General features: G+C 39.9%; 1 protein-coding gene across 1 annotated transcript in view; it reads right to left on the bottom strand.

Moving 5' to 3' along the window:
* The window catches only part of cog5 (component of oligomeric golgi complex 5), a 60,928-nt gene extending 47,875 nt beyond the window's left edge, over nucleotides 1-13,053 (bottom strand). Inside the window, exons 1-6 of the mRNA XM_084038498.1 lie at nucleotides 12,977-13,053; nucleotides 12,376-12,515; nucleotides 10,791-10,848; nucleotides 8,771-8,825; nucleotides 7,509-7,578; nucleotides 3,652-3,772 (exon numbers count right to left, since the gene is read on the bottom strand). Coding sequence (XP_083894624.1) covers nucleotides 3,652-3,772; nucleotides 7,509-7,578; nucleotides 8,771-8,825; nucleotides 10,791-10,848; nucleotides 12,376-12,515; nucleotides 12,977-13,022 — 490 coding nt within the window. The 5' untranslated portion in view covers nucleotides 13,023-13,053. The remainder of the gene's footprint in view (nucleotides 1-3,651; nucleotides 3,773-7,508; nucleotides 7,579-8,770; nucleotides 8,826-10,790; nucleotides 10,849-12,375; nucleotides 12,516-12,976) is intronic.
* Nucleotides 13,054-13,832: the final 779 nt, after the last annotated feature.

Genomic DNA, 13,832 nt, shown 5'->3' with positions numbered 1-13,832 from the left:
GGTCATCATTTTGTGTATTTCAGCTTGAGAGTTTCCACATTTTGCATGTTAAAAAGGAATTTTCACCTCTGGGAAAGGAAATAACACTGAAGTAAAGTATTCTTTTTCTTTATACCCCACTCTGGGAACACAGCCCACTTGAGAAATTGTTGGACACCGTCTGACTGAGACCAGACACAGACACACTATCACCTTTAAGAGTGTGCTGCTGTGCTGGAAAGTACTGAGGACACTGACCCCATTTAAAAGGTCTTTGCGCCAACGGAATTTAAGCACGTGTGTGTGGTATGAGAAGTGGTCACAGGCTAGCAGGCCCAGGGTGCTGAAAACACTTATGTTTACGTCACACGTATTGCCTTGTGAGGAGAATGGCCAATAGATAACTTGTTGAGGTGAGGCATTCAATGCATTGATATCACTTTTCATCTGCTGACACCAGAAGGTCAAACAGTCCTCTGGACCTCCAGCCATTACGAGACACAACAATTATGTAGAAGAAAAAGTCTATGATGAATAGCAAAGAAAAGGGTACCTGGGGTTAAAATAGGTATCACTTTTGGAACTTAAAGTCCCAGTCAGCAAGTCTGGCGGGTCAAGGGCACTCTGTCAGATTTTGAATGTTTACAACTCTCACGCTCCTCCCCCACGACCACCGAGCTCCTTCCCCTCGACTTCGTGCCCTTTGAAATCCCTTAGATCACGCCACCTTTGAAACGTGGGTCCGATGTTGACTCTGGTTTTATCACGGGCACCGTCGCAATCTTTCTTTTTTTTCCTTATTTTCCACCAGTGTTTTCTTTTCCTTGTTTGTTTTGGACCTCCTCGTTTCGGTTTTTAATCGAGGAATTGGAAGCTTGTTGCTACTTTCCTCCGCCTCCCCCCATGATAGTGGAACGACCCAAGGGAGGGTTCTGTGTGTGTGCACGAACACAGCCCTGCGAGCTGATTGGACAGGATGATCTGGGCGCTGTCGATCTTTGCAAAACAAACAAACAGGCTCTACGTGCACGTAGAGGTGCGTTTTTTTTTCTAAAACCGGATGATTTATGTTGATCTATCGGAGCGTAGTGCCGGCTTCAGTGAATATGATCAAAAAATTGTTGCCGACTGGGACTTTAAAGTGAACCTCATAACTCCAGGATTTAAATGGAGTCATTACCTGCTTTATGTGATGTATTTCCATATTGGAGCAGGACATGGCACCAAGACGTATGCTTCAGACAAAATAATTATAAGATCTTCTAATGGTGCATAACATCCCTTCCCTCTCACCTCTCGAGTAGAAGAGTCAGGAATGCTGTGTTCCACATTTTCTGTAATCTTCCTAAACAGATAACCCGATAATCCAACCCAGTCTACCAGCAGGTTGTGAAATAGTCACAAAATGCAATATATTGCTTTTATGTGCAGGGACATGAATTGTCCATTCTTTTCATGGTTCTGACAATGGAAAGTTAATTAGGATCATTTTTCATGGTGGTCACATGAATTAAACACATCAGCATGACTAAGCAATGTCCAAAGCTAGTGACGTAGTGTGAAATCATGAGAAAGACTATTTATGGAGCCACCTCAATGGGTCCAACAACATCACGAGAGCCGTGTTGGACACTTCATGTCCCAAAAAGTTGTAAAGTGGCGGTTTTCCTAAACCTTTTGTTGCCAAAACCTAATATTAGTTTTGCAGCAGAAAAAAAGATGTGGTTCAGGCATGAATGATAATTCCAGTTGAAATACAGTCGTTTGAAAATCGTGCTGAGCAACATTAAACAAAGTGCAAATCACGTCCACATACATAATTCACTAGATTTAAATTTTTGGACAAAATATGCTTGTTTTAGTGGCCCATATGGTCCCCATCTGTAGATTTGCATTATTTAATGATACAGCACAATTTTATAATTTATAGCAAATTATTTCGCGAACCCTTGATGATGGGTCACGGCCCCCCAGGGGTCCCTGGACCCCACTTTGAGAACCTCTGCCATAGAAACTATGGGTTGTACACATAGTTAGGGCCCGAGCACCAACAAAGTTGAGCCAGCAATTTTATTGTTATATTGTAATTGTGTTGTTTCTTCTTCTTATTTCACGGATTGGACTGGCTTTTCAGGCACTTATCATATTCAGAAGTTGGCCAAAATGGGCGTGGGCATGTGGACTGGTGAAAATTGTGATATTTTAGGGGTTTGATTCAAGCAACAAAAATTTGCTTGCAAGCGCCTCCACATATTTCAACATGCACAATAAAGACATTTGCATAATCCATCTCATTTGCATTACGTCAATCACTCCATTCAAATTTGCATCTCCGAGAGGCACAGCGGTTCAAAGGTTGTGCTACTGCAAGGGACTTTATCAACGAAAACCTCAAGAAAGCAGGCACTTTAAGTGATGTATGAAGATAACTGGGCCTACAAGTTTGTTTACTTCAACTTACAGCGACTTACTTTGTTCTCAACATGGAAAAACATTTTCATCCTGTTACGATGGTTCTGTTAATTTTGTGCATGCGTACGATTGTTTGACATCGTCACAGTTCTCTCTAGAGACCAACTATAATAGTGATGGCTACTTTGTTTATCACTAAGGGTTGTTTCATTTGAGTTACATTGGTCCTTTTACATAAAATACACTGTATACATTCTGTTATTGACTAGTATGTCATTAATTAAGCCTCATTCTGGAAGTGAGCTAAAATGTTGCAGCTGGAATCGTAGGGGTCTTAATAAATGTGTTAAAATCTAAGTTTAGAGTGAGCTGTTAACACATGGGTCTGCACACTATGTGCTCCAGTGCCTCTCCAATTTGTTCGGAACATTTAGTGTGCAATGGTGTGCATGGTCTAACACACTTAAAGACCCAATAGGTACATTTGTGTGTGTATTTTTTCAAGTTCTAATATCTATTTTATTTAGTTCAATGACTGCCATCTAAAATATCAAAACTGTTACTTATTAATAAAAGGTGTCCATGTAGAATTTATATCCATTTCCAGAGGAAAGTAAAAGACAAAGAGAACAGTGCAACAACAAAAAAACAGGATGACCCTGTCATTTAAATAAATGAATAAAAAGATGTATATAAATGAATGGTAATTGAAAAATAACATCATTAAAGCCTACTAGAAAATGTAAGAAGTCATCAGCTATGAGGGAATGATGCTTTAATACAATTGTGTAGACAAATCTAGAAAAGCTAATAAAATCTCCCTGCACAACTGAAAGATAATATTTATGTATCTTGTATGTTTTGAAGTAGGCTCTATTTTTCACTTTTCTACCATAATAGCATGCTAGATAGCTTCTTCAAGTCAGTCATAATGATATTTACATATCTCAATATTATAGCAATCCACAATAAATACCTTCACATCATATCTTCACATCCCTAAGTCCAACATCACAAGTTATTTGCATCATGGGGCTTTACTATATGTGTAACATACAACTGTCTTTGTCTTTTGACCGTCACTTCAGAAAACACTCCCAGCGAGAAAAAACAACAACAAACATTAACATGGGAAACATAAGACAAAGGAAGAATCCCTCCCTGGACATGCACTGTACTCTATTAAATTATAGTATTGCATTACATTTTCATGGAAACCGATGGGAACTATGGGCAATGAGTAAAGATGCATGTCCTTACCTAATTCATTGAGACTCTGTGCAGCCTTGGTGATCTCCCTGCTGCCCCCCTGTAGCTGACCCTGGAGCCTCTTGCTCAGGTACAAGATACGAATTATCCTCCGCAGCAAGTCGCAGGCCACCTGGAGCAGGAAGAGAGGCAGGAGAATTATACTAGATTTAAATCATTAAATTAACTTGATCTGGCCAATGGCGCTTCAGTTTGTGTTAGCTTTTGTCGTTTCAAACTGATCAAATCGGCCTCCTCGAAAAACAGGCAAACATTTTGATTCTTTTTTGGAGGGATTCACAACCACTTCAAATCCTTGAACCACATTATGTCTGGTTCAGACTACATGATATCATCCTGATTCTATCCCGACAGTAGAGTCAGATCAGATCAGAAAGATCATGAGTGTTGCCCTTCACTCGAGTCACGATGACATATAGGAGCACAGAGCAATCATCGAATTAAGTGACATCCCATTCTTAATCCATAGGGTTTAATATGACGTCGGTCCACCCTTTGCAGCTATAACAGCTTCAACTCTTCTGGAAGGCTTTCCACAAGGTTTAGGAGTGTGTTTATGGGACTTTTTGACCATTCTTCCAGAAGTGTATTTGTGAGGTCAAACACTGATGTTGGAGGGAAGGCCTCACTTTCAGTCTCCACTCTAATTCATCCCAAAGGTGTTCCATCGGGTTGAGGTAAGGACTCTGTGCAGGCCAGTCAAGTTCATCCACACCAAACTCTCTCCACCATGTCTTTATGGACCTTGCTTTGTGCACTAGTGCACAGTCATGTTGGAACAGGAAGGGGCCGTCCCCAAACTGTTCCACAAAGTTGGGAGAATGGAATTTTCCAACATCTCTTGGCATCCTATCACAGTACCACGCTGGAATTCACTGAGCTCCTGAGAGCGACCCATTCTTTCACACGTTTGTAGAAACAGCCTGCATGCCTAGGTGCTGCTTTTATACACCTGTGGCCAAGGAAGTCATTGGTACACTTGATTTATATTATTTGGATGGGTCAGTGAATACTTTCGGCAATATAGTGTAACTATAAATATTGGCGAAGCTGCCTCTTTGATGTTTCCTCTGTTACAACAGAGTGAAGAAAGACAAAAGATGGAGAGAAAGAGCAGAGGTATTTACCAATGGATGACATCACACGTGGTGAAAGACAAGCAGCCACGATTGGTCAGGGACCGACATGTAGTCTGCCATCATATCTCCAACACCTTTTGACTAATATCATAAGAGTCTGAAACAGGAGAAAGCTCCTTTACCCCAGAATCTTGATCCAGTATTAATGCCTAGTAAATATATAGCGCCTGAGTTATAATAAATTTCCAAGACTCTTGAATGATTGTACAAGATAAAACAGCCAGAACTGTTTTGAGAGAAAGCATCATCATTACTCAACAATACATAGAGAAGGCAACAGCTGTCAATATTTAATGCCGTAGTCATCTATAAAACTAATAGTACTTAATATTATTGCACAGGTGGTGCTTTCAATTAAGCAATCTTGTAGATCAGTAATGATGCTTTCAAAGCCAGGCAAAGCAAAACACTAGACTTTACGGTTGCTGTACCAACTCATGAGGTAACCATGGAGCTAGTCATGCTTTAACTACAACATAGTATATTCACACACAACAGGAAGAGACAAGTAAAGAAGTAACTCTCATGAAGTAGCTTAGATACGTTATTCATTCTTAGGTAGACCAGTTCAACAAAGATGGAAGACGGAACATCTCTGGCAATGGAATAACACAGTCTAGTGAATAGCAAGTGTATCACAAGGTAAAACTCAGGTGTGAAACTAACATCTCAGCATCACAGGACGATGGAGGTAAATACAATGTTAGGAACCTCGAGGAGCAGATGTGGAGCTAAGAGGAGAGGGCCTGTCATGCCTCTGCGATGCTGCATGTCCTCCTATCTGTATCTGTTTCTAGCAGGGCTGTTGACATGTAGATGCTCCCAATGACAAAAGTTGGAAATATTTTCAAACTGTTCCTACTACTCCTACTATACTTTATTCTTACATATTTTAGCCTGCAATTCAGTGTAGCGTCAACTCTTCCACACATCTTTCATACATTATTTGTATTATATAATTTATAAAGCCAATAATTCAGTATTAAACTTTCACAACAAGGCAATTTCTTCAGAAATTGTCTTTTCTAGTTATGTGATTGTCATTGAGATTTGAAATGACTCCTGGACACAAGATGATATTTAATTTTTGTATGATCACTGTGATCACAATATCTATTCCTTGACCTGTTGCCCTCAAATAGGCTTTTGTTTACAAAAAACATGGAATATTTAAGATTCAACACTCACTGGAAAAGTCTGTTTGCTGACTTTGTTAAATGCCACCCCTTGTAATAAAATGACCTCAATGTCAATGAATTAACCTTGTGCAGTAGATCTGAAGTAATCCGTTAGTAGCCTGATATTCAGAATGAATTGGCATTTCCCTGTATTTCACTTCGGATCAGTAGAATTTTCAGAGAGCAGGAACCAAAACTGGGACTTGGCTTATCTGTTTTTGTCACTCTGTGATACAGCGGGTGCAAAGAGAACTACGCTGCTTCAACAATTACGCTGCATGGGTTGCAACAATAAACGTGTTGATTCTCATCCTCATTTGAACAGGATTTGTTTCTCCTCCCCTGCAGATGTGTGTCCATGTTTATTATGAGGTAAACATAGAGGAAGATATTGTGTTATTTGATGGGGGAAACAAAGCCCTCCGATTCTCCAATGACTGATCACCTAATGTTTGAGTCACATCCAACTGATACTGAAGACACAGAGCTGTTAGTCCTGAAGACAGTCCTCAGAATCACATGACCTTCTTACAGCTGCCGTTTCATCAATATTCAACCATGATTTCCCTCAGATCCACAAACATGAGAACTGCATCCCAGCGTTCTTACTGAGCTGTACGCACTTGTCCTTTGGTCATACACGCAATGCAGCTTGGAGGAACACAACAAATCCCTCAGAACACGTTGTTCATTTCTCTGTGGGTTTTGGAAAGCTTGTAATTAAATGTAAAATAATGTTCTTCTGTAAAATGGCTACGCAGTTTCGTCTGCCATCTCAAAAGGGAAAAGGGATTCACAAAAAAAAATCCTCAGCCTGAACTTTTTTCTGTCCTCCTGTGGCGTGGATACATGCAGGGTAAAATAATGGAAATGATTATGGTGGGCCTTTTGACACTGCAATAACAACAAAGGTCAGTAGGTGGCAAGTACCTCACTCCAACATGGTAGTAACACATGTAGCATTTAGGATACTCTTGATATCAAGTTTTGCTGCTAAGCTTTGTCCTTGACAGGTTACAAGATGACCTACGATCACAAGGTGACATGTTATAAAGGCCCTGACACACCAATCCAACGGCCGACCGTCGCCAGAAAAAGGCAGTCAGACTGATCAGTCGGTTCCCGTCTCCCTGACACGGTCAAAAAAGTGCCTCACACACCTGAACGACTACCGACTTGAGGGTAGGTTCTGTGCTTGCGTGAGACGTTATGTCTCCATAAAGTGTCACCGACGTCGCAGTCTGTCCGAGTATCGATGCAGAACTCGGTTGAAGCACATTTTTCCAAGACACGCCCCATTCTACTTCTGATTGGCTAATAATGTTAGTTTTAATGAGGGAGAGTTGTGTTCCTCTCATATCATTGGCAGACAAACTCATGAACACGAAAGTTATATATTTTTTTTAAATATACAATTTTTTTTTCTTCCTACAGCCAAATGCCATACGCCAGAAAACCGGCAGGATGCTGGAATACCTTACGCCCTGGTAAATATAACATCATCACCGTAAAGTGTGTGGAGCATCGTTACCTGCAGTCTGGCAAGCTGTGTGATCCTGGCCACAATCTTGTTGTACGGCTCAACAATCTTGGTCCTAATCCTGAGGAGAGGTGGATGGCTTCAGTTAGAACAGGTGCATAGAAAAGCATTCTAAAGACCTTTTACACTGCAGAGACTTACCAACCGGTCACCTGGGCCTTCTTATAACCCGGACTTTTAAAGAACCCTGTGAGTCTTTGGTTTGTGGTTTCACATAGAAACCATTCCAAATGCTGCCTGGCTGTTTTGTAGATGTAAGTGTAGTAATAATAATAAATCACTTTATTCACGAATAATTGTTCTCACCACAGTTAAGGAAGCGTTTTAGAATAAGATAAATCTAAATACCGGTAATAGAAAAAATCACAAACACAAAACAGTTGGACGATTGAAATTGTGAATAAAATCCCCCAAAAAACGAACACTGGACTGGAGCTCTGACTGAGAGAGATCCAGGGACCAAAGAGGAGGCTGCACTGGCAGCTCAGAAATATAGTTTGGGTCGAGGGCTTTAAAAGTTAGCAGGAAGATGTTTGTCACTGATATGAAAAGCAACATGGAGCGAGTGCAAGGACTCCAGGCTTGGTGAAACATGGTTGTTTCTTGGGTCCAGTTCCACTTCTGAAAGCTGCCAGACAGCAGAGAGTTATAACCGTCAGGTCGGACCGATAGACGCTGATCTCTGGGATCAACGATGGGCGGAGCCATCGCCAACAGACAATGCCTTTGCCAATGTCAAGATGATGTTTGGCTCGTTTTCCCAGTAATGTATGCAACCATTATTATTATCTGGGGGGGGGGTAGCTCAGGAGGTAGAGCGGGTTGGCTGGCAACCGCAAGATTGCCGGTTCGATCCCCGGCTCCTCCTAGCTGAGTGCCTGGTGTCCCTGAGCAAGACGCCTCACCCTAATTGCTCCTGACGAGCTGGCTGTCGCCCTGCGTGGTTGACTCCGCCGTCGGTGTGTGAATGTGTGTATGAATGGGTGAATGTCAGTCATTGGTGTAAAGCCCTTTGGACAAAAGCACTATATAAATGAGGCCATTTACCATTTATCATCGTCATTATTATAACATTAATAGACTACATTGAATTTGCCTCACCATTATTTCACAGCGTCATGCTCTGCATATAACCGGCACTTGCCAAACTGAGAGCCTCAGGTTGTATATAACTTAGAGCTGACACCGACTACATATCAGGGTGAATGATAAATGCATCTAGTCTGAATAAAGCCACAGGAAAACAGATTTACCGGTCAACAGCTGCCTGCAGAGCACTGATCCTGGTTTGCATCATCTGAAGAACCCCTGAAAAAAAAAAATGTTTCCGTCAATGACAATGACTTTCTAATCAGACTTCATTTGAACAACGCTGGCCCCCTCTTGTGGTAAACCCCAAGAACTGCAATAATTAAAGGTTTGAAAAAACAGGTCACTTTTATTCAAATATCATTGCGTGGCAATGCTGCTGAAAGATCACAGTCTTGCCACGTGCAGTCATTCACATGCTGTTGGGAAGGTTGTTGGGGAGATGAGACCTGACAGCTGGTTTCTAAACAGTCTCACATTGATAATGAGAATGTTGTAATAACATCAAACCTCCAGAACAAAGAGTTAGAAAATATGGAGGTTGGTAAAAATTATAAGGTCTGTGATCATTTGGGAACAACTTCCATTAAACAAGCTACAAAACAGTAAGATGTGTGCGTTCAGTACCATTACCATGAACTTATTAAAAATCTCTCCATGTCTGGGACTTGTAGTCCTGAATATTGTCAACTTGTCTCTTTCAAACTGGCGTTGTCCCCTCTAGCTTTAAGCCTGCTGTGGTAGACCCTATAACTAGAGGTGTAACGATTCATTCAATTAATCGATTGTCAGTCCTACCGATTCAACTAAATTGTTCAATAAATAAATAGAATGAATCGTTTTGGCTTCACCAATAATCGATATTAATGCGTTTAATCGTATGAATTGTGATTCTTACTTATGATTAATGTTTTAATATGTTTAAGACACTCTCTCCCCTGCCAGCATGTAGTCTACTGAAAAATGTTCAAAATAACTGAGCATTACATTTTTGTATTCAGCATAAAATATTATACAGGACTACTTTTTTATAGAATAAATATGTTAAATAAGTAATTCTGTGGTCTGTTTATTTTTTCACCTTTCAGAAGAATACAGATAGTCTCACTTGCATTGTTGCATGTTTATTTCATGGATATAGAATTTTGGTTACAAGTTACTGAATCGAATCGTGGCTTACAGAATCTAATCTAATCGTTCAAAAAATATATATGTTTTCCTTCGATTCAATTGAATCGCCAACTACTGTATCGTTAATCGAGTCGAAGTGAAGCCAAAGATTCACATCCCTACCTATAACTCTAACTTAACACCCAAAACACAGCTGATAACCAATGTATTTGGCTATTGACTTGTGTTTTGATTGGTTGATTGGTTGATTGAATGATTGATTGATATGTAGTTTTTGAACTCTACATCTTTTGTTATAAATAAACACTACATAGTGTCAATGTCCTCTACTGGTTGAAACGGCAATGGCAATTGAATTTAGCCAAAATTGAAAAGAAGCAACATCTCCCAACTCTGCAGACTGCTGAGAGAGGAGTATTAGTGGAGTAGCCCTGACCCTTTTATATATCAAGTGAAACACAGTAATTGCTAATGCTAATCTAGCAAACACTCATTCATCAACGTTCACACAAAAACTATTTTTGACATATGGATTGCCTATAAGACTATAAACTTCCTCATTGCTCTTCTTGGGGTCTCCTCCTGTTTATGTTGTTTTTTTCTGGGACGTTTTTACTTCATGTTTACTACATTTCCTCATACAAATTGTAGCGTGGCCTGAGCCAATGTGAATTGCAATATTGGGCTGTATGACATTTCAACCGAAATAAAATGCTAATAGCTGTTGAGTGTAATAGTCAAACAGGTTTATTGCACTATAGATTAACTGCTGCTTGGCAAATAGTGAAATACAACACAGAATATGGATGCATTGGACCATTTTCACAGTTGCATCATAATGCTAAAATAATATCCCTTGAATTAAGATGAACAAATGTTGACATTAATAGACTTATTTCAAACAATTGATTTGTGCAGTGTACTGAATTAAACTGAAATCAAAGTCAGGAAGGGCAAAATAACCTGAAGCCCACGGTGCATGTCTATGAAGCTGCTGCTGTTATTTTTGATCTTGGAATGATAATGGTGCCATATATAAATGTGCCTCTTTACCTTCAAGGGACTCTATTCCAGTCGCCTGAGACAATAAGTCTTCATGTCTGGCAACAACCTGCAAGGAAGGAGTGTAAACATGTGTTCATTGTGGGAAGCAGTTTATTTTTCTTCCTGGAAAACAAAATATGACTCTTGCTTACATCCGTTGGTACCAACCAACGGATTGTGGGAAGCAGTTTATTTTTCTTCCTGGAAAACAAAATATGACTCTTGCTTACATCCGTTGGTACCAACCAATACTATAATGACATCCACCCATCCATAAATCAAAGCTAGAGATGGTTTTGAGCTAATCTTCTTAGCCATCAAATCAAATTCCTCCCAACGTGATGTCCCGCCCCTCTCCCGTTTCACTGGGAAATATGTCGCCATGGTACCGAAGCGTAATGCATTAACTTGAGACACAAAAAATCTGCTGTTTTTCTGTTATTAATGAGATAATTATCTCGGAATTATGAGAAAAGTTGTTTTAATAATAATTTAAAAAAAGGTTGCTGTTTTTCTGAATTAACGAGATAGATTAAAACCCTACAGAAGCTCTTATTAGACCACGTCAGGATGCAAACATGAGCCAACTGTTTGGATTAATACAGTTTCATTTTGTTTCAGGTTTGAGACATACAGAGATACTGGTGTCATTAATTCATAGAGATGGTATTGTTTGTAGTTTGTTGACTTTGCGCAGCACCTTCAGAGTTTGCCGTTGTTTAAAACCCGTTCTGAGCTGCAGATCGGGAGTGAGCGTGGAAGTTAGTGGAAGGATGTGTGAAGCCTTCCGGTTTCAAAATAAAGGCCAAACAAAGCGTGTATAAACAAGGAAATATGGATATTAGATTAATTAGATTCTATTCACAATAGGTATAAAACATCTGCATCTCTTATAAAGGAAACTGCTGCATAATTGTGAGGAAATGTCTGGCTCCCATGAACACAGTTAACTCAAATATCTGGGGGTCTCTAAAAATATAGCAGCATAATATTTTATAAAATAAAGCTATTTTCCCTTCCAGATATGGAGTAATATTGACGTTAAAGATAAATAGCTTGACATGACAATAATAAGAGTAGCCTAAACGTGTAACAAAGCATGGTGAATGCAGCATGGCTGCACTACACCACCATGCCACTATGCGTGCAATTTGAGAGCTTTTCAACAAAAAAACAGAAAGATCAGTTTGTATGCATACTGTGTGTGTGTGTGTGTGTGTGTGTGTGTGTGTGTGTGTGTGTGTGTATGTGTGTGTGTGCATCCAAAGTTTTTTTTTTGGAGACCCCCACAGAGACGAAATCATATCTAGAAACCCTGCATGAAGGTTTCATCCTGGAGAAACAGTGCAACGTCCAGCAGGTTTGTTTTTTCTCAAGTGAATGCAATACGCTTCCGTACCATGGGAGATAATGACTCTGGAAATTAAGTTTCAGCTCCATAGTTTGCAAACGCAAGTTATTTTTCAGCCCACTTATTTACCAGTACATGGCAATTAGACTCTGCACTATTTAGTATTAAATATTCATTTGACCACCTCTATTATCAGCTGAGCCTTCAGACTCTGCAGTAAGTCAGTGCGGCTAAGCCTTGTACCTGGCTGTGCAGCTCCTTGTCCAGCTGACTGATGCCCTGTGCCAGCTTCGCCAGCTGCTCCGCGATGACGGCGTGCTGAATAGCCTGCGCGGTGTACGTCTTCACGTCAAAGTCGTCTGCCAGGAAGTCAGCGTAGCATCCTGGAAACAGAGCAGCACATCCATTCACGGTCCAGGATATTTACTGTCACTGCAACCAAGCAACTACAGCTTCTTTTGAATCATGTCAATGAGCTGAGCCTGACCTCTGACCTCAGAGCAGACTGGACCAGAGCAGGGAAGACCGGCAGACTCTCTGCAGCTCTTTGCTGAACTAGTTCATTTCTTAGTGTTATCGACGAGTCATGACACCAATGATAACAGCAGTACAAAGGGTAGTTTTATTCGTTTTAGACAGTTTTTCAAGTGTCTAAAACCCGTTTTCAGTGAATTTAACATCTACAAATAACCACGTCACAATTCAAACAAAGCTATGTAACAGCTAGTGATGTTAGCTCGCAGAGTGATTTTTCAGATACGGGACCAATTTGTCAAAGCTGCTGGCGACATGTTTGACAACTACCGGGAACACATTAAACACGCTCACAACGCTGCTTCTTTACCTTCTTTAAGAAGTGGATTCGTGGAAGCTTCTCTCCCGTTCTCCATGTTGATACGTCCGTGTTTGACGTTGCGTTTTCTTCTTCTTCTCCTTGGTGTTTTATGGCGTTTGACAAACAACTTTTGGTGCATTACCACCACCTACTGGTATGGAGTGTGAATCGGGATTTTATACACTATTAATACATTAAAACAATAAAAATAAATTCGGTAAAAAATATTAACATTAAAAAAATAATAAACAAAATTATATTCTCTCTATCAATTGTGCTCTCCTTAGATACTGAAACAAAAGGGGATAACATTTCTACCCAGAACTTCTCTGTAAAAGATCCCGTAAATCATAATTCACCTTAATTCGTTTGAGATTCAATATCAGTTCCTTTCTCTCAGCATCATATTTTTGACAATAAATCATAACATGCTTTAAGTTTCATCTTGCTGACAAAACTCACATCTTCCTGAATTGTGTTTTCCCATTTTAAATAATGTACTGTGTAATCTTGTATGACCAAAGCGTAACCTGGATATTATTGTTTCTTCTTTGTTCTCCCCGTGCTTCTCATCATGCCTACTTTTCTTTCAATTCTGTCGAACCATCTTCCTGTTCTCTCTCCTCTCCACTGTTTTTGCCACCTTTTATACAATTTATACTTGATTGTAGGGAAAAGGAACTTTTGAAACACCGCTATCTCACTGCTGTCTCACTGCAGGACACACCAAACTCCTTTGAAGCATCTGTATAAATTTGAACACAACTATCATAGTTATACTCTATATATGTCTTTATTACTTGTGGGTGTAAAATACATTCCTTATCTTTGTTCTTTTTTTCAAGCAATGTAAGATCTACAATAA

Source organism: Eutrigla gurnardus (assembly GCF_963514095.1).
Source record: "Eutrigla gurnardus genome assembly, chromosome: 21".
Taxonomy (NCBI): domain Eukaryota; kingdom Metazoa; phylum Chordata; class Actinopteri; order Perciformes; family Triglidae; genus Eutrigla; species Eutrigla gurnardus.
The sequence above is the reverse complement of the archived record's forward strand: the minus strand, read 5'-3'. Positions and strand labels throughout refer to the sequence as shown.